This window comes from Oratosquilla oratoria, chromosome 16 (assembly GCF_046742065.1).
Source record: "Oratosquilla oratoria isolate Oo_2021 chromosome 16, ASM4674206v1, whole genome shotgun sequence".
Classification (NCBI taxonomy): domain Eukaryota; kingdom Metazoa; phylum Arthropoda; class Malacostraca; order Stomatopoda; family Squillidae; genus Oratosquilla; species Oratosquilla oratoria.
In genome coordinates, this window is record NC_134792.1 from 64,449,128 (window position 1) to 64,475,196 (window position 26,069).

Consider the following 26,069-nt stretch of genomic DNA (forward strand, 5'->3'; position numbering starts at 1 on the left):
CATACTCCGTAAACTGGCTTCATCATATTTTCTATGGTTATCAAAATTCATAGGTGAAAGAGAACAATCAATACAGTGGTAACTTTATTTTTTATAATGCGAGTATTATGACGCAACATCGCACGTCTGGCAGCTAATGCTGCCCGCGAGATTTTGGCCCGTAGTGAAGGGGTTAACCTCTTCCATACGAGTCAAATTCTCATGCGCAGCATCGGATACCTAATATATGATGCATTACACCACTTGTGTTATAAAATGTAAAGTCACTGTTGTATTACTAATTCTCTTTTACTCTGAGTAATAATAAACACAGAAAATGTGATCAAATCAGTTCACAGAATTTGGGGGGAACTCAGCAACAACTACAAAATAAACATAATCAAGATGCCGATGCCGGCATCCTTGTGTACCCATTCACACTTCATGATGCCTATGTAGGTATCATTATATTGAAAAGGAAAGGGAGGTAGCCATCCAAGGCATGTATGTCCATGCCCATCCATCACCATATATATATATATATATATATATATATAGAGGTATGTACGTATATATACGTAGGTATATATATGTATAAATATGCGACTAAAGCACATGATTCACAAAATGTGTAATAAAACCACTTGGAAAATAAAATGAAAGGTAACCGAACGTTTTCGTCTATTTAAGATATTTTCAAAGGTCTTAAATAGATGAAAACGTTCGGTCACCTTTTATTTTATTTTCCAAGTGTTTTTATTACACACACACACACAGACACACACACACACACATACATATATATATATATATATATACAGACGCTCCTCAACTTACATTTTAGTTACGTTCTGAACTGCTGAACATTGTAAAATAGTAACATTAATTTCAAATAAATTAAATTCAAGTAACACAAAATGAGATGGTGGAGGAGGAGGAGGAGGAGGAGGAAGCAAGGCACGTTCAGTCTGTCGTTTGTGCCATGTAAATGATGGACGCAGCGTCATGCGTAAGTATCGTTTGAACGTCTCGTACTATGGAGAGCGCACTAAACAAAATTTTTTCTACAGTCAGTTCAAACGTAAAATCGAAAAAACGTAAAACGAATCAACGTAAGTAGAGGAGCGTCTGTATATATATAAAAGTGCACGTGTAAGGATATAATTAATCGACCACGTGCATGCTAACATCGTCACGTCACAGCACTGCATCAAAACAAGACTAGCTATGGTCAAAGTATAACTAGCGTGCTGTGGATATGTGTGTAGAACCGTTTATTAGTTTCACAGTTTGCACGTAGTAGAGTGTTGGGCATGCTGGGAGCATGCATGCAGTGTGTGGCTCAGCAGTCTGTACAAGTGCATGTACATGCATTACAAGCTTACACTGTGTTTTTGTATCACCACTTCACAGCAGTGACGTGAGGTGAGGTTCATGACAGTGACTTTTTATTTTAAAACATGTGGCAATTTGTATACATCAGCTAAACTATGCAAACTTAATTTTATGGTATAAATGTTTTAACTTTTTGACTTACATATCCCAAGAACCAGCAATACCGTCCCACTGCATACCATGCCATTACATACATATATACATATTTAGTACATATGAAATACTAGGAAGCTTGCTGGCTGAGCGGGTTAGGGCATCGATACTTGCGGTAAAGGTTGAGGGGATGGCGGTTCGAATCCTGCCACCAGCGAAGTTGAACCAAGGGGATGGTTCATTAAATTCCACGCAACAAAGCCCTATGTGAGGGGCACCGTCCTAGCCTTCCGTTAGGGGGAAGTTCGTGATGGTAAACCATATCATCATCATGAAATACTAAAGTACTGTAATTCATACTCAAACTGAAGAAAAAAAAGCACTAGTGTATGAAATTGTGATTATGAATTTTAATGTTTGAGAATAGAATTATTACCATGAAATACTAACTAGATATTCATTTCAGAAAGATGAAATTCTGTTGCTAGTCAAGTGCCTGAAGAGTGCAGTACTCTTAGAGCACTTTGGACAGGATGGTAGCCAAGCACGAGATGTTCTTTCTATCAAAATACTTAAGGTTTGTGATATAATTCCTTGTGAATGCCTTATCTCATATGAAGAGGACTTACATTAGTAGTGCTAGATATATGATAATAACAAGCATTTCATAAAATTTTGTTGTGGGATAATGACTGTATGTTGATATGCAATCATTACTTGAGAGATTGTTTTGATTCATTATTTGTCCATGATAAGGTATCTGGTTTTGATTCATTATTTGTCCATGATAAAGTATCTGGATTAATAAGATCTCCCACTGAACCCTTGGCTTATCATGGGTTTGAGTTCCAATGGCAGAACATGTTAATCCATGTGTCATAACTTCATAACTTCACAGTAAAATACCTACTCATAAGGGAATGATGATGTTCCTTTTTATTACTTTTATCCCCTTGAACCTATTGTTTACCACTAACATGACTACCTGTTCCTTCTCTGATCCCCCATGTGGTGGGGAGGGGAGAAGAATGCATTGATCATGTTCTTTGTATGGGTGTCATAGAAGGTAGCTCAGTGGGTCATAGTGAAGTGACTAGGAATCCCCTACATTTGATTATTTCATTTAGTAAAATTAATTTGTTACATTATTGGTGTTTGTTATACAAAATTCTGTTTTCTAGGACTGTCTTGGATCCCCGCAGCTACAAATGCGACTACTATCAGTTGTTTGGGCGACACCAGTGGGTGTGCCTGGCTCCAGCACGATTGTGGATGATGCCTTGCAGGTAATAATAACTTGTTGATTAAAGTTTCACTGACTGGAAATCCACAGTAGCCAGCAGCACACCTTGGGTCTTCACACAGATCCCTCCAGCAAGAGACATTGAACAGTGTCTTGTACTCCTGAATTTACTTAAACGCACAGATGGACACTTGCATGCACACCCCTTACCTTTATTTATTTTGGATGATCACTGGCCAAGTGAGCTAGAGTGTCGCTGCTTATGGCAGAGGTTGAGTTGATGGCAGCTTGAACCCTGCCACCAGTTAGCTGATCCAAGGGCATGATTTGTTAAATTTTATGCAAGAAAGTCCTCTGTAAGGGGCACCATCCTAGCCTCCTGATGGGAGTTTATGACATAAAACTGAATCAAACTACTATTTCATATAGTTGGTGGGAGTGGGTGTTTAACGTTACTTGCCACCTCCCATATAAGGAGGAAGAAGGCCTTGGTGTGTAGATAGATAAACCTCTTTCTATACTGCCCTACACTATACTTTAACAACAGATTATTTCTACCCAGAGTGGCCTATGGGCCTGTCTGGTGATCATTGCTTGTTGCCCAGGAGCCATGAGTCTCCTTTGAAAGACCAGGGACAAGAGATTGATTGATATACTACCCCATCCATATTCACAATAAAACCTATTTTATGCACCTCCCATTTTAACTCCATATGGAGAGGGGTCATCTCTAAGCCCTGCCACATGGCTTGATTCAAATGCAATTCATTTAAGTACAGCTCTTCTTTGATGGCAGGACCCAAGAGCCAAAGCTGGTTTAATCCCAGTTTTATCATTTGATGACACACATCCTTCATCTACTTTTCAAAAATATTTATGAGGACAGAAAGGCACTGTGGGAGGTTATGCGGATATACGGGATAGGAGGAAAGCTTCTGGGAGCTGTCAAGAGTTTTTATGAGAGTAGTAGAGCTTGTGTCAGGATTAGAAATGGAGAGAGTGAGTGGTTTGAGGTAAAGGTGGGACTTCGTCAGGGATGCGTTATGTCACCCTGGCTGTTCAACTTATAAATGGATGGGGTGGTGCGAGAGGTGAATGCAAGGGTAGTGGGTCAGGGATTGGAGATGGTTAAGGAAAATAGAGAAAAGTGGGAGGTGAGCCAGCTGTTGTTTGCGGACGACACTGCGCTTGTGGCAGGATCGGAGGAGGGATTGAGGAAGCTGGTGACAGAGTTTGGGAGAGTATGTGATAGAAGAAAGCTGAAGATAAATGTGGGTAAAAGTAAGGTGATGAGATGTACAAGGGGTGAAAGTGGCAGTAATCTGGAAATGAGCATTAAGGGAGAGCAACTGGAGGAAGTGAATAGTTTTAGATATTTGAGTGCAAATGTGGCAGGAAAGGGTGGAGTGAAGGTGGAGGTAGAATGTAGATTAAGAGAAGCGAGTAAATGCCTTGGTGGTTTAAAAAGTGTAATGAGGAATAGGAATCTGGGAATGGATGCTAAGAGGAGACTGTATGAAGGAGTGATTGTGCCAACAGCACTGTATGGAGCAGAAACATGGAACATGAGAGAGGAAGAGAGAAGGAACTTGAATGTGTTTGAGATGAAGTGTCTGAGAAGTATGATGGGGGTTACTAGGCTAGATAGAGTGAGAAATGAGGAAGTGAGGAGGAGAACGGGGGTGGAAAGGGAGCTGGGAGATAGGGTGGATGAAAGAGTATTAGGATGGTTTGGACACATGGAAAGAATGAGTGAAGAAAGACTAGTAAAGGAGGTATGGAAGGCAGATGTGGAGGGAGTGAACATGAGGGGACATCCTAGGATGAGATGGATGGATGGGGTGAAGGGGGCTTTGGGGAAGAGGGGAATGTCTGTTGAGGAAGGACGGGAGAGGACAGAAGATGGGTGAATGGAGAATGGTTGTATATGGAAAATGTTGTAATGCATGCGGTGGATTGGACGGGGGAATGGGGTGAGGTAGTGTGTGTGAGCAAAAATTTTGACGCAGCCCGAAGGGATTTCTCCCTGTCCTCTCCTTTATATGGGGGGGTCGCCGATTTAATGAAGCGGCCTTGCTGTGGATGTGCTCTGTCCTGCGACACTGCTTCTGACCCAGGGCAGTGGACAGGGTGCAGGGATGACCCGTCATCTAGGAGGTGCTAAGATGGGAGGGTGGGTGGAGGGGTGTGGAGTGGTTTCGGGGATGAAATGGGTGGGAATGTTTTTGTGCCTTGTCCTTTTTGGCTACCCCCCTTGTAAGGGGAAAAAAAGCCTTGGTACATGTATGTATGTATGTATTTATGAGGCCACTGAAAACAATATTTTAATTGAATTAGGGGGTGCCAAGATAAGAGGGAGGGAAGAGGGTAGAGGGGAGTGGAGTATGTAGGGGATGGAATGGGTGGGAGTGGTTTTTATGCCTTTGTTTTTTGGCTACCTCCTGTGTAAGGGGGAAGAAGCCTTAGGTATATGTATGTATGTGAGTCTTTGGCCCAGTTAAGAGATAAAGTATTAGACTTGAGGTGGGAATCATGGGTTTTGAAGAGAGACAGCTGGGAGATGATTCGCTCTGTTGTCTGTCTCACAGGACCACCATTTACAGGTACTTGTTGTTTGCCCCTTTTCACATATTTAAATGCATTTGACCTTTTTATTTCTAATTTTGCATTATGCTTAAGCAGTATTTTAGATTTTATATAGTGTTTTGGCTACCTCCCTTGTAAGGAGGGAAAAAGCCTTTGGCATATGTATGTATGAATGGGTGGGAGTGATTTCTATGCCTTTTTCTTTTTGGCTACCCCCCATGTAAGGGGGAAGGGGCCTTTGGTATATGTGTGTATGAATGTTAGGGACTGATGGTAGGTACCTGCCTGAGGTGGTTCTTTTAGAAGAATGTCAGAGATTCATCTTTCTGCCACCCTCCTTCAAACATCAACTTCTTCACTTCAATTTGGAGGTGTGTCTCAGACTGGGCTTAGGGTCTTCGTCAGTTTTGTTTGTATTTCCTGGCTGAGTGGGTTAGGGTGTAGTTACATGCGGCAAAGGTCGAGGGGATAGCGGTTCGAATCCTGCCACTGGCGAAGTTGAACCAAGGGCATGTTTCAATAAATTCTACACTACAAAGGTCTCTGTGAGGGGCACCATCCTAGCCTTCTTATAGGGGGGAGTTTGTGACGTTAAACCATATCATCATTTTTTACCTTCACCAGTGAGGCTGCAGGTTTCATGATAGTTAAGTTAGATACTTGCTTTTTATACCCTGTTGTTAGTTATGTCCATATGAAAATTGTGGTCTAAACAAATTTACAAATGATTTGAATTTGTCTTGTATTTCTTTTGATTTTCGTGGAAGTTGCAGAACATGTGTTGGTATGTATTCTTATGTTGGTTTCATTTTATTGCAGGTATGGACACTTCTCCTAGGAAGTGCTCTGGTGAGGATGAAAGTGCTGACTAGCTCTTGGATACTGAGCACTAAAGAAATGCTAATTCCCACGCTTCTGGTAACTCTGATTTCACCAAATAAGCATGTTAGGAAAGCAGCCACAAAATGTCTCCAGTCCATATATACAGTTGCTGGGTCTAAGCTTGGAAAAAACAGTTACGATAATCTGGTGGAACGGCTTCTGTCCCAAGCTGAAGAACTAATAGCAGATAATAGGTTAGTATTGTATAGTAACTCCTTTTTAAAGTAAAATTTCAGCTTCAAATAAATAGACTTATGTGTGATTTTGATTTATATATCTTTAATTTTTTTGTAGGTGTTTGAAAGCCTTTTTCTTGAATTTTCAGTCACATCCCAGTGTTGATAAGAGGGATGGTGGACATGCCCAATCCTTTAGAGTGCCCAACTATTGAAGTTTTTGTTAATCATTTGTGCCAACCCCAAGCTCCAATGGCCATCAAGAGCACTTTACTGTATACACTGTGTTACATCAAAAGTGAGGTAAGAATGAGCAGCCATACTTTCATCAAGTACACATTCATTAAAGAACTGGTGAGCTTAAATTTCTAAATAACTGCATTTTCTCAGGGATGAGAATATGGATGTATGTTGAGGTATATTTCAGAGAATGTCAAATTATTACTTTTGTTATATCATGGAAATTTTGAGGTCATGAAACCGGAATATATATATATATATATATATATATATATATATATATATATATATATATATATATATATATATATATATATATATATGCATGCATGCATGCTCCCATTTATCAGAAGGTCTTTTTCCACTTATGGGGGAGCAACCAAGGTATATGCCCATCCTTTACCCATCCCACAGCTATCAAACACACATCTGTTGTCCCTTCTATCTTAGATCCTTGTGGATATAGGGTCATCCCTGTCCCTTGCCCACTTCCCAGTATAGAAGCAGTGCATGAAAACACAGTAACACAAAGCTGACTTACTCCCACTTCTTCCTTTTACAGTGATAATCCCCCTTCTTCATCTGCCCGACAAATTACAAAGTAGAGAAGAAATTCATATGGATTGCATCAATTTCTCATCTGTTCACAACCACTCTCCACCTAGCTATCTTTTGCCCGCTCCCTTCCCTCAACAGACACTTCTATGGAATATATTTTTGGGAAGATCCCAAAAAGCTTTGCAGGAATTATTGTATAGGTTTTATATATAGTATTATGTGTGCTAATAAACTCCTGTGTGTACTGTTCTTTTGACAGGAAATGCTGAAAAAACTAGTGCCTCTTGCACAGGAGCTACTTAACTTAGTAAGCACGTTACCTGCAAACGAAAAACTGGATATGTCCACCTCATATGTACTGTACAGAGTCCTGCTGCACTTTGTCCCAGAAGCTGCTGCAGCTTTGGATGAAAAGGAAGCCTGGAACGTCTTTCTTAAGGCTGTCAACTGCCCCAAGCTTGTCATGCAGATAGATGAAAAGCTGGTGTCACCACAGTGTGTTATTATGGAACAGGTAATATTTATTCTATAATTGAAAAAGTAAACTTAAGGATTAACCTCTTCAGTATGATGATGCCTACATAGGCATCATGAGGCACAAGTGGGTACATGGGGTCTTATGTGTATTTATTTATTTATTTTTATTTTTATTTTATTTTATTTTTATTTATTTATTTATTTTTTTTTTTTGTACATGAGTTATCCCCGGATTATGTGAACTGATTTGATCACATTTTCTGTGTTTATTATTACTCAGAGTAAAAGAGAATGAGTAATACAGCAGCGACCATTTTATAATGCAAATAGTGTGATGCAAATTACATATGGCAGCGAATGCTGCGCGCAAGAATTTGAGCCGTACTGAAGTGGTTAAACCTTTTATTTTGGAAGAGGGCTCTGCTTAGCACAGCCCAGCGTAAGCTATCCAAAGTCACAGGCTTGATGAGGTCACCATTTTTGGAAAATGTACCCAACATTCTTGGTCTCCTTACCACTCCTCCATATTTTGTTCTTCAGACGCTGTAGGCACTGTAGAACTATTGACTGGTCATCCATGAAGCAGTTTCTTTGATTTCCTATGGAATGATTATTGTTTATATATTTGTGATTCTAATATAAACCACACTAGAGAAGAACAAGGATTACAAATGGTACCAAGCCCATCAAACTCCTGAGAATCATAGACTATTTAATTCTACACACAGAATGATACAAAATTTATTTTCTGCCAAGTCAAACATTCTTATGTCAGTAAGAAATGTCAAAAGCTTGCATGATGATTCTTTACACAATTTCTTATAGCTAGCCAACATGTTCAGAAATTTAATTTCTTTGTATACTTTTGTGTTGCTACAGTGGCATTGCTGCTGTATGCAATTTGTAAGAGAACTGGAACATATTGATTAGATAGACAATTATATGTGTGTGCCACAGAATGAGTGAATTGAGAAGTTATCTCCATGTATTGTTCATACAAATTTTACACTATTTAGAATGAAACTGAAAGAAGCTATGATTAAGTACTTACTTCCCTCTCTTTTTTTCTTTCCTTTTTCTCTTTTTAATGATGTGTATGTGTCTGTGTTTGATGTTTTCAGAAACATTTTTATTTGATTTTAGGTTGTGAGCCCACAGTTCATAAAAAGTGTTAGAAAGACTGAGAATCAAGCAGAATTCTGGGGCATTGTCATTGGACGCATCGCTGAATCAGAAGACCCTACAGAGGCCAGTCAGCTTCAGAAAGGTTTACGTAAAGTCAATCTCCGTGCTCCTCTTGTTTTGAAGGAGCTGGAGAAGTTAGAATTGGTAGCTAAGGTCTCATCCATGAAGGAATCACGAGCCAAGAGAATAAAGCAGTGAGTATCCGTTACTTGTTCCTCCTTTTCTTTCTCCTTCCTTCCTTTCCCCTCTCTCCCTTTTTCTCTCTGTCCCCTCCATTCTCCCCTCTTTTCTTTCCTCTTCTCACCTACTTTCTCTCCTCCCCTATCCCTTTGTTTATCCCCACTTTTCTTCTTAATTCTCTCCCCACTTCTCTCTCCTCAATCGCTCCCCACTCCCCAACTCTCCCCCATTGTCCTTCCTATTTCCTTTCTCCCCACTCTATCTCATTTCCATTTCCCTCTCACCCCATCCTCTGTGCTCTCTCCCTCTCCTTCCTCCCTCTCCTCCCTATGTAGGTATTATATAATGAATTGATTGGAGTTAATCAGTTCCGACTGTTGCACTCTATTGTAGAAGTGGTGTTTTTCTGGGCATTGCTTTCAACTTTTGTAGTGTGGTTACAGGGATTTTTAATCCTCTGAGTGCTGGGATGGGAGGGGCATTAAAAGGGTTTATTGTGTATGTTGATGTGAGCTTTGATTTTCTACTGCCTATAATTTTTTTTCTCTTTTTCTTCTTCATCTTCTCTTACGAGTGTCATCATACTGAAGAGGTTCAAATTTCTGTAGTCAATAATTATTTGGTGGTTCACATTATGTATGGTCTCAAAAATGTCATAGATTTATTCAGCAATTATGGCTACATTGTCTAGCAGAGACTGGATTACTGCATTATACACAATCACGCATGCAAACAACACAACGTACACTCCATAAAGGAGTTGTGGGAAAACCCCGATTCGGCTGTAGCATTCCTTGGGGAGATGGGACTGCTTGGAAAGACAGTCTAGCGAACAACAACAATATTGTCCAGAAGGTGTTGAGACCTCTTTTGTTTTCTTTTCAGACGTGAAAGTGCAAAGGAAAAAGCAACTGATCTGGCCTGGAAAAAGTTGAGTCTTATGCTGGAAACCATTGGAGTCATGGCCTCTCTAGAAGAACCCTGGTTGTTGGTGTCACCCCTGTGTCAGCACCTGAAGCAGGCCCTAGCCTCAAGCTCCTCTGCCACAGATGTAGTCCATCAACAAATCTTGTCTGCTCTTCAGCATTTGGTTCAATCATCTATGGAGCAACTTGGAAAAGGTAAGAGTCAGACTGTATCACATGGAACTATATGTACATACATATACCAAGGTGTTTTTCCCCCTTACAAGGGAAGTAACCAAAGTCAAAGGCATAAATCCTCTCCCACCCATTTCATCCCCACGTACTCCACTCCCATACACCACCTTCCCTCCCTCTTTTCATGGTTCCTCCTGGATGATGGGTCATCTCTGCATGTCCCCCACTGCCCTGGGTCAGAGTGAATGCATCAAGACACAACACATCCATAGTAAGGATGCTTCATTTAATTGGCAACCTCTCATGCAGAATAAGATAAGACGAGAAATCCCTTCAGGCTGCATCAAAATATCATTCACACATATTCCCTACTCTCACCCACTTCCTTCCATGCATCACAGCATCATCCTTACATAACCATTGTCCACTCACCCCTATCTTCTGTTTTCTTCCTTCCTCAATAGACATCCCCCTCTTTCCCAACATAGGGAAATATAAAAGAAAAAATAAATACAAAAAGCAGTAACTAAAATGCTCCCTATAGTCAATAGATTGTACAAGAAAAAATTAGACAAGTTAGGAATTGCCTCACTGAAAAAGAGAATAGAAAGAGGCAACATGATTGCTGCCATTGAAACTATGGAGTGAGTCAACAAGATTGACATGTAAGGTCCATTACTGTGAGATAAAAGAATATAAACATAATGTAACAAGAAATTTAAAAGAGGGAATGCTGGAAGGACATTAAGAAATACAGTTTTCTACACAGATGCATTAATTCGTTAAATAAAAAGAGAAACAATCCAGGCAGACAACAAATGTGAACTTGAGACTTGTGGATGGGACCTCACAAACATAGCTTCTGTCCTTATCAGTCAGTTTGTTGTCTCAGACCTCTCATGCAGAAGACCTACAGCGCCTAGGTAACAGGCACCTGCCACCAAATTGGCCCATAAGTCTCTCAAGGAAGAAATATTTTGTTATTGTCTGGGTAAGGCTAGGGTGGGGAAGTATAGGAGCTTGGTGTCATCTATTCAATGATTGCATCTGGGCCGGTTGGTTACTGTGGCCAGGGCTATTCTGTGTTGGCACTGTTTCAATGTTGGATGGTGAAACTGATTTAAAACAAACTCTTGTGAATCCTACCACATATTAAATCAGTGTTCTTCTGTAACACAGCAGTTCATTGGTGTTTCCCAGAGATACCTATGGGACCTGAGAACCAAGGACTTTTGCAAACAACTATGGGGCTGCAGATTTCCAGTCAGTAAAACTTGAGGCAACGGCTGTAATGTCTATATGCCAAGGGCTTTCAGCCCTTCTAGATTACCAGAGATGGATGGATGAATGAATTGCAGATATCAGTCCAGGATGTAACACTCCACCCCATACTATTCAACACATTATGGAAGACTCCTTTGTACACAATTACACATGCCAACAACACAGCATACATTCTATAAGGAATTTATGGGAAAATCCCATTCCAGCAATGACATTCCTCAGGGAGAAGATACTACTCAGCCAGACAGCTAAGGGAACTTTCTCCTCATCATCCATCTTATAAGGGAGGTAGCCAGTCAAGGCTTGCACCCACTTCCATCCACCACCGATTGTTTCCCCCTCATCTTAGCTCCTTGTGGATGAGGGATGATCCCTATCTCCTGTCCACTCTCTGGGTCAGAAGCAATGCAGCAAGACACAACATGTCCACAGCAGGGCTGCTTCACTCATACGCTGACTTTCCCTCCTTGTTTCCTCATGCAGAAAATAGAGAAGATGGGTAGGAATCCCTTCAATCTGTATCAAAATATCCATTCTACAGTCCCTTCTATTGTTATTTTAGATATGTTCCAAATGTTCCATTCTAAGGTGATGGGTGGGATGCAGCGATGACCCCGTCATCCAGGAGGAGCCAATATGAGAGGGAGGGAGGAAGGGGTGGTGAATGGGGATGAAATGGGTTTCGGTGGAATTACGGCTTTTGACTTTGGTTACCTCCCTTGTTAGGGGGAAGAACCCCTTGATTGTATGTATGTATGTTCCAAAAATAACTGGGAGAAAAATCCCATAAAAAGGACTAGTTTAACCACTGGATTACCACAAGCAGTTACCAGTCCTTGATCCCAATTGATTGAATTTTTAAATCAAGCAGATTTTGTGAAATTTAAAGATATTTATATGTCAGTTTTGGCAGTGTCTGATGCTTAAATTTGTGCTCTGTGTACTGTACTGTTCTCTATATTGCACGTATATTTCATTAGTAATTTACTTACACATTTGTTTTCTTTGCATCAGGAGCTGCACAGAGGCTACCACTTAATGTAGAGCTCATTGTTCAGTGCATCAGGTCCTCCTCCAACCCAGATACTCATCGAAGGGCCTTACTCATCCTTACTCAGGCATCCCAGCTTTTCCCAGTAAGTCTGAATGTATGAAATAGAAGATATATTGTTTAAGAAATTTTCAATTTTCAAGTAATACCTTTGTGGCTTAGTGCTTGTAGTAATAGTATATAATGTAGCATAGCATGATGAAGAGCTGATCAAAGGGGGAAGTTGACTTAGCTACCTCCCTTATAATGGGGAAAAAGCTCTTGGATAGATTGATAGAGATTATTTACCATGTTTCCATACATAACAATCACAAACTCACATACCTCATCATGCATTGCATGAATGAATATGTATAAAGATGCAGATATGCCAAGTTTATGAATATAACATTGGACCCTTCCCCCACAAATGGTTTGTTATATTGAGGGTTTACTGTAGTTAGTCCCTATTGCCGGTACCTTCAGGTGCAGGTGAAAGTGTTGACAGGTTGCTTAAACATGGCAAAGGAAATGTGGACTGGGAGTGAAATGTTATTCTTGATGTTTCATCTACTGACTTTTTCAAAGGAATGAGCATACTGCTTGATCCAGCATGCTCATTCCTTTGAAAAAGTCAGTAGACAAAATGTCAGGAATAAACACTTCACTCCCAGTCCATGTTTCCTTTGCTGTGTTTAAGCAACTTGTTCACATGGATATTAATTTTCAGCGTTGACAGGTTTAGAGGGAATGGCCGAGTCAAAGTACACACTTGCATAATTCACACATGCATGTAAACCATAAAGCCATTTTCCCCATATAAGGTGGATGGCCAAGTTGAAGCATACACGCACCCTACACCCATCCCACACCCAAACAAAACCTGTTCATCACCCTTCCCAGTTTAGCACCTCATTGATGAAAGGTCATCCCTGTCCCTTACCACACCATAGAGTGCCCTAGAAAGTCCCTATAGTAGTGACTTGATGTCACCATTCAGTCATTACCCCATATGTCTCAGAATTTGTCTATTAATCCTATCATATCCTTTCTCCAAGTCCATGAAATTATAAAAACATCCATAACTTTTATTTCATACTTCTCACATATATATCTTACCACAAACATTTGATCTCTGCACCTTATTTGTCAAAACTCATACTGCCCTTTCACTGTTACTCTCTATTCTCAAATCCTCTCAATTAACACTTCCTGGCCTTATTAACCTTACTGGCCACACTCAACTGACTGGTCCCTCAAAAATTATTATATTTAATACTTTTCAACACACTCTCCAATAAACCAACCCAGGAGAGAGAACACTCCCAAGCTCCCGCATTGTGAACAGCTGCCCAGGATGTAACACTTCACCCCATACCATACAACACATAATGGAAGACTGCATTATACACAATCATGCACGCAAACAACACAACATACACTTTATAAAGGATTTGTGGGAAAACCCAGTTTCGGCTGTGGCATTCCTTGGGGAGACGGGACTGCTCAGACAGACAGTCTAGGGAACGACAACAACAACACTCCCAAGCAAACAAAAATTGTACTGGTACACCCACATTCAGGCCACCTCCCTGTATATAATTTATTAACACAGAATTGGCCTTGGAACAAATACCAACTACCCAAGGTGCAACTACTTCACAGAAGATACAAAATAACTATTACTACACTATCTGACATTCACATAAACACAAAATTTCTTAACTCAGTGACCTAGGGAGCCAAAGAAGTGACCATGGCTGCTTTCTTGGGGGCCACATTTCTCCTACAAGAGAAAACCAAACAGCGGCTTGATTGATATATTATGTACATTGTTGTTATTTGGCTTCATTCCTCTGTTGAGCACAAAATCTGAAATCTTATCCTGTGTGTTGTCATTTGCTGAAGCTAAATTCTCTCTGAAAACTCATATCTTTTATTTTTTTTTCTTCAAGGATGTTGTTATGCACAATGTTATGGCAATCTTCACGTTTATGGGTGCTTCACTCTTTCATCGAGATGACTCATATTCATTCCAAGTCATCTACCAGACCTTTGAAGCTGTGATTCCTACAATCATAAATGTAAGTTTTTCACCTTAGAAGGAATCATATTGTAATTTCCAAAAATGCTATGATATATATTACTTCCATATATTATAATGCTTAAGAAAAATCTGCCTTTATTTAGTCTCTAATATTGATGATCCACAGTCCAAGAACCATAGTGAAGAGGAAATGACCGCCAAACTTGCTGACATCGTGCAGATATTTGTAGATGCTCTTCCAGACTTGCCTGAACACAGAAAGCTTCCCTTGTTTAGCCATCTCACTCGCACCATTGGACAAGACAAACATTTCTGGATCTTTTTAGCATTATTAGGTAGAATTTTAGTTTGAAAGTACCTGAAAAGGAGGTATATTGCACTTTGTAGATAAGGAATTTAAATTTGTTATTATATCCTTCTCATCTAAAAATGGCTATAACCTGCAAAGCAATTGCTCCTCATCACTTTCCCAGTATTAGATATAGATATATATGTATGTCTGTGTATGTGCAAATAATTATTGAATGAATTCATCATTAGTGGAATGACATAGGCTTTGGGCATCTGATTTTCTTCAGCGGAGTCTCACATCACCAAGGGCAGCGTACCAAGCGAGGAAATTGTGAAAGTTGGGGAGGAGAAACGACGTATACCCAAAGACATAGAGTTTATCTTGGTTCTCTGTGCCCAGTTGAGCGTCAAGGATGAATTGCGTGCATGCTCTCAGTTAGTGGAATATCTGAATAATCTACCAGAAGACAAAGGTATGTAGTGCATGAAATTAATCCAATATTGAAACTTGTATCTCATGTTTTTAAGCTTTGGATTCTGCAATGTGATAGTATACTTTAATGAGTTTGTCATGGGTAATATGATGGAATATCATGTTTGGGGCAGACCCTAGGTTGAAGAGGGTCTTATTCTGATCAGATACCATTCAGTCTGCCCCTGGGCTGAAAATATAACAATAGTTTCATACATACATACATATACCAAGGCTTTTTCCCCCTTACAAGGGAGGTAGCCAAAAAGAAAAAGGCATAAAATCCCCACCCATTTCATCCCTGAATACACTCCACTCCCCTCCACCCTCCCTCTTATCTTAGCACCTTCTGGATGACGGGTCATCCCTGCACCTTGTCCACTGCCCTGGGTCAGAAGCAGTGTCGCAAGGCACAGCACTTTCACAGCAAGGCTGCTTCATTAAATCGGCGACCCCCCTTCTCCGTCCCCCAATGCACAAAAGGAGAAGACGGGGAGAAATCCCCTCGGGCTGCGTCAAATTTTGCTCACACATACTACCTCAACCACCATTCCCCCACCCATTCCACCTCATGCATCACAACATCATCCATATACAACCATTCTCCATTCACCCCTGTCTTCTGTCCTCTCCTGTCCTTCCTCAACAGACATTCCCCTCTTCCCCAAAGCCCCTTTCACCCCATCCATCCACCTCATCCTAGGACATCCCCTCATGTTCACTCCCTCCACATCTGCCTTCCATACTTCTTTTACTAGTCTTTCTTCACTCATTCTTTCCATGTGTCCAAACCATCCTAATACTTTTTTATCAACCCTATCTCCCAGCTCCTTTTCCACCCCTGTTCTCCTCCTCACCTCCTCATTTCTCACTATCCAGCCTAGTAACCCCTATCATACTTCTCAGACACCTCATCTCAAACACATTTAAACTCCTTCTCTCTTCCTCTCTTATGTTCCATATTTCTGCCCCATACAGTGCTGTTGGAACAATCACTCCTTCATACAGTCTCCTCTTAGCATCCATTCCCAAATGTCTATTCCTCATTACACTTTTTAATCCATCAAGGCATTTACTCGCTTCTCTTAATCTACATTTTACCTCCACCTCCACTCCACCTTTTCCTGCCACATTTGCACCCTAGTATCTAAAACTATCCACTTCCTCCTGTCGCTCTCCTTTAATGTTCACTTCCAGTCTGCTGCCACTTTCACCCCTTGTACATCTCATCACCTTACTTTTACCCACATTTATCTTCAACTTTCTTCTATCACACACTCTCCCAAACTGTCACCAACCTCCTCAAGCCCTCCTCCGATCCTGTCACAAGTGCAGTGTCATCTGCAAAAAACAGCTGGCTCACCTCCCACTTTTCTCTATTTTCTTCAACCATCTCCAATCCCTGATCCACCACCCTTGCATTTACCTCTCGCACCACCCCATCCATGTACAAGTTGAACAGCCAGTTTCAGTAAAATGTATAAAATTTTGTTTCATTTTTAAAGTTGAACACAACAAATGGGCTTTAGAAAATATATATTGGTTAATTAATAATATTTTGAATGGGTATTTTAAGAGTTTTGGATACATGTGGAATGTCTCTCTAGCAGATAAGTGTAAAAGATAGGTGTGAATAGTTGGAAGTTGTGAATGGATGAAAAGTTTATGGATCCAAAAGGGATCTTCCCATCAGCTTCATGAATTATTTCAAGTGAATGACTGTGTGTGTTTTTTTTTTTTTTTTTTTTTTGGGGGGGGGGGGCTTGCCATATGATGAAGATGTGGGAGTAAACCATCTCCAGTTTTTAGGCTTGGCTGTGGAAGTGCTATGCCTTGCAGCATGATCCTTGCCCCAAGAAGTGTGATAGGGTTCAGGGTTGCCCCTTGAACCACTGGGTACTGAGATGGGATAGGTGTTTGGGTTTTAATTGTGTGTGAAGTGGGATGTTCTCATTTGCTTTATAGGTTTTTTCAAGTAGATTGGAATTAGGGGTGATGTTGTCATATAATGAAATGGTGTAATTAGACCCACTCCAGCTTTCAGGTACTGTGTCTTACTGCACAGCTTTTGACTTTATCAATATGGCAGGGACCAGGGATGACCCTTTATGCATGAGGTGCTAAGATGGAAGGGGGAATGAACGGATAATGGGCAGGCATGGGATGGGTGTATGGATGACTTGACCATCCCTCTTATTAGAGAGAAAGAGAGAGTGCCTTTTGGTATGTACAGCTGCACAGAAAACTATCGTTAGTAAATCACGCTAATCATTTTGACACAAAACAACGAAACTATTTGAGACAAGTTGAAGTCTCCATCGGAAATAAGATTATCATGTCATAGTGAATCCATATGAACTCTGGAACTATTATTCGATTCATATTCATTCAGAAGGAATTCGAACAATTCGAACCCCAGAAATACCAACCCTTCGGTATCATAAGGTTATGTTCATTAGCGAATGTTTCGACACCCCTACTAACGATAGTTTTCTGTGTAGCTGTACATACATATACCAAGGCTTTTTCCCCCTTACAAGGGAGGTAGCCAAAAAGGAAAAGGCATAAAATCATTTCCACCCATTCCATCCCTGAATACACTCCACACCCCTCCACCCTCCCTCTTATCTGAGCACCTCCTGGATGATGGGTCATCCCTGCACCTTGTCCACCTTGTCCACTTTTGGTATGTATAAATGTATATAGTGAATTGAACTATTTTGTTATATTTGTCCTTTTCAGAGGAAGATCATAGAAAAGATCAACAAGTGATGAGGGTTATGAAGAGCCCCATCAAATGGGAGAACCATTCAGCCAAGCAATTCATGCAGTACAAGTACACATGTGCTGGACTTCTCTCTCATCTGCTGTCATCTGATTCCTTTGTGGCACAGGTATGTAGTCTACATAAATGTCTCCCTCTATCTTCCTTCCATGTATGAGGTACTGGTTACATTAGTTTCATGCAGTTAGTACTTCAGGATTTTTGGGATTGCATGTGGTGGTGAATAGAGGAATTGATGTTGAAGTAGATTATTGGGTAAAGGAATCAAGGAAATGTTTTTGTGAAATTAGAAATAAGGGTTTGGGGGCAAGTATGGAGAGGAGGTTGTACTTACAGTGTGTATGGAACAGAGATTCGAATATGAAGGAGGTAGAAAGTAAGAGTGAATGCTTTTATCCCTCGTTGTGGCTGTCCTCAAATATGTCTTGCACCAATAATGACATCACTTCTTATGTTCCTATGATATTGATTTGGTTTAATGTTGTGAAGGTTCCTCAGAAGGCTAGGACAGTGCTGCATACAGAGGACTTTGTAGCATAGAATTTAATGAACTATACATTTAGTCCAACTTGCTCATGGTAGTGATTGAACCATTGTCACCTTGACCACCAGCACAAGTAGAGATGCTCTAACTCACTCAGCCAGCGAGTCTCTTATGATTGTATGTCTATCTATCTATACCAGTCGGTTTTTTCCCCTTACAAGGAAGGTAGCCAAAGTCAAAATGCCTTCATATTTCATCCCCACCTATTCAACGCCCACCACCCTTTCCTCCCTTTTACCCTAGCTCCTCATGGATGATGGGTCATCCCTGTATCCTTCCTATTGCCCTGGGTCAGAAGCAATACAGCAAGACAGCACATCCACAACAAACCAATTCACTTAATCGGTGCCTCCTCATGCAGAAAAATAGCAGCCCTTTGGGCTGTGTCAAAATATCAGTTGTACATAATCATTCCCTAACTCCTCCATCCCCCCTCCCACTCCCTTGCATCACAGCATTATCTATACACAGCCATTCTCCACTCACCTCTGTCTCCCACCTTCTCCCTTCCCTGCTCAACAGACATCCCCCTCGTGCTCAATACTCCTTTCACCCTATCCATCCATCTCATCTTTGGTTGCCCCCACATGTTCATTCTATCCACCTCTGCCTTCCACAACTCTTTTACTAATCTTTCTTCATTCATTCTTTCCATGTGTCCAAACCATCCCAATACTCTTTCATCAACCCAATCTTCCATCTTTTCCACCTTGTTTCTCATTCTATCCAACCTTGTAACCCCTAGCATACATCTCAAACTATCCTATGGTAGTACATACATCCATATACCAAAGGCTTTTTCCCCCTTACAAGGGAGGTAGCCAAAAAACAAAGGCATAAAAACCACTCCCACCCATATCATCCCCAACATACTCCACTTCCCTCCACCCTCTTCCCTCCCTCTTATCTTGGCACCTCCTGGATGACAGATCATCCCTGCATCCTGTCCACTGCCTTGGGTCAGAAGCAGTGTCGCAAGACACAGCACATCCACAGCAAGGCGGCTTCATTAAATTGGTGACCCCCCTGTCCATCCCTTCATGCAGTAAAGGAGAAGATGGGAAGAAATCCCTTTGGACTGTGTCAATTTATTTCTCACACTTACTCCCTCACCCACACTTACTCCCCCACCCACTCCTTATCATGCATCACAGCATCCTCCATACACAACCATCCTATGATAGTAGGTAATAAAAATGCTTTGACCCTGTTCCCATATATGTTGTTAAAGGCAATTGATTGAGGCAACAGGAGGGGATTTGGAATTCCCATGTCAGTCTTTTTCTCATTTGAAGAGTCAAGACATGCATTGACTTGGCCAGTCCCTTTTACAAGGGGAAAAATACCACTGATATATGAATATAGTTACATAAAAAAAACAAGTATAGCTAAGGTAGTGCAATGTAGTTCAGTTCGAAGCTTTAAGACTGATTTAGATAAACACTTAAGCAAGATGCTGTAATGATTATAATTTATTTTATATTTGTTTTTGCTTTATCATTTGTCTGTTTGATTTTCATTTATTATTAGTTGTCAATTTATTATTATTTACTGTTTACCTGTTTGTTATTCAACTATACCTATGCATTTATCTATGTATTTTGTTTGTTGCAAACATTATTATAGTTTTTTTTTTCATTATTATTTTTTATTATTATGATTTTTTTTCGCATCCGACCTAGATATGGACCAAAAGGTCTCCTGTCGGCATGCTCCGCCTTTGTAATCCTTTGTAATCCTTTGTTTCACTTTAACTACATAACATACATTTTAAGGGAAATCTCTTACCCTTTCAGGTCTTTGAAATGGAGGACACTACTGAACTTCACAGTCTTTATGAGGAATTGTTGAAGAAGATTCTGATTTATGTGAGACAAGTGACTGCCTCGTGCAACAAGCACAGAGAAGCACCAAGTGGTAAGATGGCTGCAGTCTTATATTGCTTGCTCTATGCTCAAGTGGTTCCTTACATAGCCCTTGCATGCCTAAGCGCTGCCCAGGGGCAAAATTCTCAATGCCAACCCCCCTCCCCCTAGTGGGGGGATGTGGGTGGGATGGTAGAATTGTCGTCCCCATTTAAACGGTGCCCCCAGGCACATGCCCCCCCCCCCATGTGAAGCACTTTGTTCCTAATTAGGTATTTTTCTCTCTATACCCCTTCCTCCCCTTCCCCCCATTTCCTTCCCTCTTCCAGTCCTCTTCATCTCCCTCCTTCCTCTCCCTCCTTCTTCCTCTCCCTCCTTCTTCCTCTCCCTCCTTCTTCCTCTTCCTCCGCCTTCTCCTTCCTCTTCCTCCTCCTTTCTCTCAGTCCCCCATCCCCATCTCACTCCTTTTCCCTCCCCCTCCCCTCTTCTTTGCCCTTCCCCTCCCATTTTCCTCTCTCTCTCTCTCTCTCTATCTCTCTCTCTGTCTCTCTCTCTCTCTCTCTCTCTCTCTCTCTCTCTCTCTCTCTCTCTCTCTCTCTCTCTCTCTCTCTCTCTCTCTCTCTCTCTCTCTCTCTCTCTCGTTTCCTTCTCTGTCATCATTCTCTTTTCTCATCATGCCATAGGTAATATATTTGATTATTTTAATAATGGTATATAATGGCATTTTGATAAGAATATTGTTTTCTTGCAGGTCGTTTCTGGTTTGCTCTTCAACGAAAGCTGTTGGATGTTTTGGACAGAGTCAATGCCCTCCTTCCTCCTGGGACTTTCATCAGAGTCATCCTTGGTCTCCTTAACTCGAGCATTGCCCTCATCAGATGCAGAGCAACAGAAATGCTTGCTGCAAAACTTCAACCCAGTTCTAGTTTTTTCAAGTGAGTACATTAGAATGCATAAATGTACATGGATGTACTGTGTCTTGTTACATTGCTTCTGACCCAGGGCAGTGGGCGGGATACAGGGATGACCCGTCATCCATGAGGAGTTAGATGAGAGGGAGGAGGGGTGTGGAATGGGTATGAGTTTGTGCCTTTGACTTAGCTATCTCCTTTACAATAGGGGAAAAAGCACTTAGTATATAGATAAATAGACATGATCACCCCAACATAACATAGACACAACTCACCATACATACATACATACTTATATACATACATACAATATACAAAGGGTTTTTTCATCCTTGTAGGGGGGAAAAAACCCTTGGTATATATATGTATTTATATATGTATATGTGGTGGGTTGGATCTGTGATGTGAGGGGCGGGGAAGTGTAAGGGCTCATGCATTCTCATGTCTATCTGTCTGTCTATATACCAAGTGCTTTTATCCCCCCTTATAAGGGAAGTAGCCAGGTCAAGGGCATGTACCTACTCTCACCCATTCCACTCCCCTCCACCATCCCCTCTTCCTTCTCATCTTAGCTCCTCATGGATGATGGGTCATCCCTGTATCCCACCCACTGTATTGGGTATAGATAGATAGATAGATATAGGGTGTAGATAGATAGACGTAAGAATGCAAGAGCCCTTCAACCTGCCCACCTTACACATCACGCACACAACCCACCACACATCACAAAAAAATAATCCTTGCAACATTTGCCTTAAACTTCTAATTGGAGACTGATATCCATTCAAAAAAGTATCTTGTAACTTCCTTTATCCCTCATATGTAGTACTCCCTCCTTAAACCTCTCTTGTACCACCTCCATGACTCAGACTTCAGCACAATATGATCTCCGAGGATGTAAGTGCTGGTTGTTGCTAAAAGAGTCCTTTTTCAAGAACCTGTGCTTCTCTACATGCCACAGTACATTCTTACATACATACATATACCAAGGTTTTTTTCCCCTTTACAAGGGAGGTAGCCAAAAAGGGAAAGGCACAAAATCACCTCCACCCACTCCATCCCCGAACACGCTCCACACCCCTCCACCCTCCCCCCCATCTAAGCACCACCTGGAGGACGGGTCATCCCTGCACCTCGTCCACCGCCCCGGGTCAGAAGCAGTGTCGCAAGACACAGCACATCCACAGCAAGGCCGCTTCATTAAATCGGCGACCCCCCCTCTCCGTCTCCCCCTTGCATAAAAGGAGAGTACATTCTTACAGAAGTATATATACACACAAATCACCAGACAAGCAACCCTGGACAGAACACCTTAATTCCATCAAAATAAACACAAAATGTGGGGACAGAGCCTTTATTAGTATGATGTTTTGCTTGTTACAACTTTTTCAACTACATAGTCATAATATACATGACTGAAATTAAATAAGAAGAACTGGGGGAATAGGGGGAGGGAGGGAGACATACTGTTGAAATGTTCTTAGAGAAGTCTAGATTTATGTAAGCGAAGTCAAATTCTGGTTATTCAAATGGAGATTGGAGAAAGGATGTGGGAGGAAAAATAGCCCAGTGTGATAGCCTTTTTAAAGAGAACCTGGACAAAGAATTGAAATATTTAGTTATCATTTATACCTTTGCAAATTATGATATTGTCTGTTCCAGCGAAGACCACATAGAAAACCTGGTGCCATTTATGAAGAAGCTTATTAACATTAGTACATCAAATAAGGAGAACTTGGAAAATCAGCAAGCTGCATTATATTCTCTTCAGTTGCTAATCAAGCTGCTAAGTCATCACAAGGTTTCACCAGCAACATTCACTTTTGTTTTGCAAACAGCAGTAACAATCCTCTGTAATGAAGGTGAGAAGTTTGGTATATCTATGCTGACTACTAATTTCTTATAGAATAGTTATCATCTGTTGATTTTTCCCCATAACCGGGGTATTTCATTTTGTATGTGTGGTGCAGTTGATCAGTCAACTACTCAGTTGCCTTGGTTCTTCCTTGGAGGAGACCCATGGGCCTCAAGAAACCAACCATGGCCACTGCTTCATTCCAAAAGTCACTCAATGAAGAGATTTTATGTTGTTGTCTGGAAAGAGCGAGTATAAGACAATGTAGTGAAAGATACTCTTCTATGTGATAATTGCATCTGAGACTGCTGGTATGTGTTGTCAGGCCAATTTTGTGTTTATATATATATATATTAAGATATTTCCCCCCCCCTATAAGGGAAGTAGACAAGTCAAAGGCATGTACCCACTCCCACCCATTCCTTTCCCCTCCACCATCCCCTCCTCCCTCTCATCATAGCTCCTCATGGATGATAGGTCATCCCTGTATTCCATCCACTGCCCTAGGTCAGAAGCATTGTAGTAAGACACAGCACATCCACAGGAAGGCAGTTTCAATGAATTGGCGACCCCCCTCTCCGCCCTATCGTGTAGAACAAGAGAAGATGGAGAGAAATCTCTTCAGGCTGCATCAAAATATCATTCACACATAGCACCCCCTAACCTCCCATCTCTCACCCCTCCCTTGCATAACAGTATCATCTATACACAGCCACTCTCTACTCATCCCTATCTCCTGCCTTCTCCCTCCCTTGCTCGACAGACATTCCCCTCCCTCAATGCCCCCTTCACCCCATCCATTCATCCATCCATACCACCCTTGGTTGCCCCCCAAATTCACTCTCCCCCCCACCTCTGCCTTTCACACCTCTTTCACTCATCCCTCTTCACCCATTCTTTCCATGTGTTCAAACCATCCACATGGATGTGGTTGTATATATGAATATATATATATATATATTTTTTTTTCCTTCCTTTCTAAGTTTTCTCCTTTTTTTTCCAGATACATCATCAAAGCTCACTACACAGGCATTGCTGGTGATAGCTGAGTGTGTAGCATCAGTGAAAGCTCACTCAGTACCTCATTTGCCTAAGTTGATTCCAGCTCTCATTAGCCATATGTCCAATTCAAATGATGCTGACTATATTGTTCTTGCATCAGCTACAGCTTTGCACAAGGTGAGAAGTGACTCAGTTTGGAATTGAGAATTTACAAGGTTGGGTAATATATTCAGTGTTTGATGCATTTGTAGTATATGTGTCTTGGAATATTCCTGGAGGGAATATAGTACAAAACAGGAGTGACAGAAGGGAGGTAGTGAATGGATGGCAAGATGATACAGCTGAAAGGGATGTCTCTCGTTTGCTTCATCAGTCTGTCTATATACCAAAGGGTTCTTCCCCCTTATAAGGGATGTCACCCCAGACTTGGACAGGGTGACAATTCTTCATGTGGGCTATCCTAGGGTGATAATTCTTCATGTGGGCCATCCTGGGATTACGATTCTTCATTTGTATAAGTTGATGACAATAATCATAACATTTATTCAACCTAACCTAACTTAACATAACGTAACCTAACCTAACCTAACCTAATTTTTATTCCACTGTTGATATTCAGTGTATGGAGTGACAGTTCTTCAGGTGGGATCTCATGGGGTGACGATTCTTCATGTAGGCATTCTGGGGTGACAAATCTTCATGTGACCCCTATAATTTAAATGGATGAAGAATGTGGTTGCAATATTGTGAATTCATGGAGGTAAACCAGATTCAGTTGTATGGCCCTGCTGTGGAAGAGCAAGCAGTGTGGTAGGAGACAGAACAACCCTTCATCCCTAAGGTGACGAGATAGGAGGGATGATTAAATTAGTTTTATATGTTTAAGATGTGGGTGTGTGCTTTGCCTCAGCTCCTACCTTACAAGGGGAAGAGCCTTGTGTGTAAATGGGTGATTGATGTGTCTTCTACTCATGAGACTAGGTTCCATTATTTTGGGCCTTCACCTGTGGGTCATTCAGGAGGTGCTAAGATAAGAGGGAGGGTGGAGGGTTGTGGAGTGTATTCAGGGATGGAATGGGTGGGAATGATTTTATGCCTTTTCCTTTTTGGCTACCCCCCTTGTAAGGGGGAGAAAGCCTTGGTATATGTATGTACCTGTGGGTGGAAATAAAGAGTTGTAAAGTACTATTGATACGGGTTGGGTAATCTGTTTCTATCTGAGGGCACTGTGGCTTTTGGGGGATATCAACCATCCATCACCATATATATATGTGTGTGTGTGTGTGTGTTTGGATGTATGTTATTTTTTTCCTTTTCTTATTTCTGATCTACTTTTCAGGCAGTAGAAAACATCCCCCAGTTCTTGTCCCCATACTTGGGGTCAATGATTGAAGTTCTGTGCACTGTGTCATCCCAGAAGGAAATAACGACAGAAGCTGGAACCAAAGAGTCTCGTCTCATGATCAGGTTACATTCCATCAAAGACATTCTTGCACAAAATGTAGAACCACGTGTCCTCATACCACGGCTGGTGGAGGTGAGTATTCTCAATCATAGATGTCATGACTTAAGATGAATAACAAGTACAGGAATACCTCACTATACGACCGAGTGCTATAAAGTAGGTAAAACAAATGTTAGGTTTATGTGAAAGCCACAGGCAAAAATTGAGGAAGGGGTTGACAGGGTCCATGAACACAACCCCCCTATTTACATGTAAAACCCACCTCGATATACGAATTTTCGCATTGCGACCAGTCAGCTGGGAACACAACTTGGTTGTATAGTGAGGTATTCCTGTATTGTTGAATTTGTACATTTGAATGTCTAGTTTTTGATACATTGTAGGATATGTGACCTTCTCCTTCCTTCTTTCTAAATCCATTTAC

General features: G+C 41.1%; 1 protein-coding gene across 1 annotated transcript in view; it reads left to right on the forward strand.

Annotated features, from left to right (window-relative positions):
• Window positions 1-26,069, forward strand: part of l(2)k09022 (HEAT repeat containing 1 homolog l(2)k09022) — a 62,422-nt gene that overhangs the window by 27,362 nt on the left and 8,991 nt on the right. Inside the window, exons 12-28 of the mRNA XM_076200016.1 lie at window positions 1,934-2,044; window positions 2,649-2,753; window positions 6,116-6,372; window positions 6,504-6,657; window positions 7,412-7,666; window positions 8,773-9,008; window positions 9,880-10,115; window positions 12,393-12,514; window positions 14,364-14,492; window positions 14,622-14,790; window positions 15,034-15,219; window positions 17,961-18,112; window positions 20,344-20,464; window positions 21,164-21,347; window positions 22,986-23,185; window positions 24,182-24,357; window positions 25,520-25,717. Coding sequence (XP_076056131.1) covers window positions 1,934-2,044; window positions 2,649-2,753; window positions 6,116-6,372; window positions 6,504-6,657; window positions 7,412-7,666; window positions 8,773-9,008; window positions 9,880-10,115; window positions 12,393-12,514; window positions 14,364-14,492; window positions 14,622-14,790; window positions 15,034-15,219; window positions 17,961-18,112; window positions 20,344-20,464; window positions 21,164-21,347; window positions 22,986-23,185; window positions 24,182-24,357; window positions 25,520-25,717 — 2,991 coding nt within the window. The remainder of the gene's footprint in view (window positions 1-1,933; window positions 2,045-2,648; window positions 2,754-6,115; window positions 6,373-6,503; window positions 6,658-7,411; window positions 7,667-8,772; window positions 9,009-9,879; window positions 10,116-12,392; window positions 12,515-14,363; window positions 14,493-14,621; window positions 14,791-15,033; window positions 15,220-17,960; window positions 18,113-20,343; window positions 20,465-21,163; window positions 21,348-22,985; window positions 23,186-24,181; window positions 24,358-25,519; window positions 25,718-26,069) is intronic.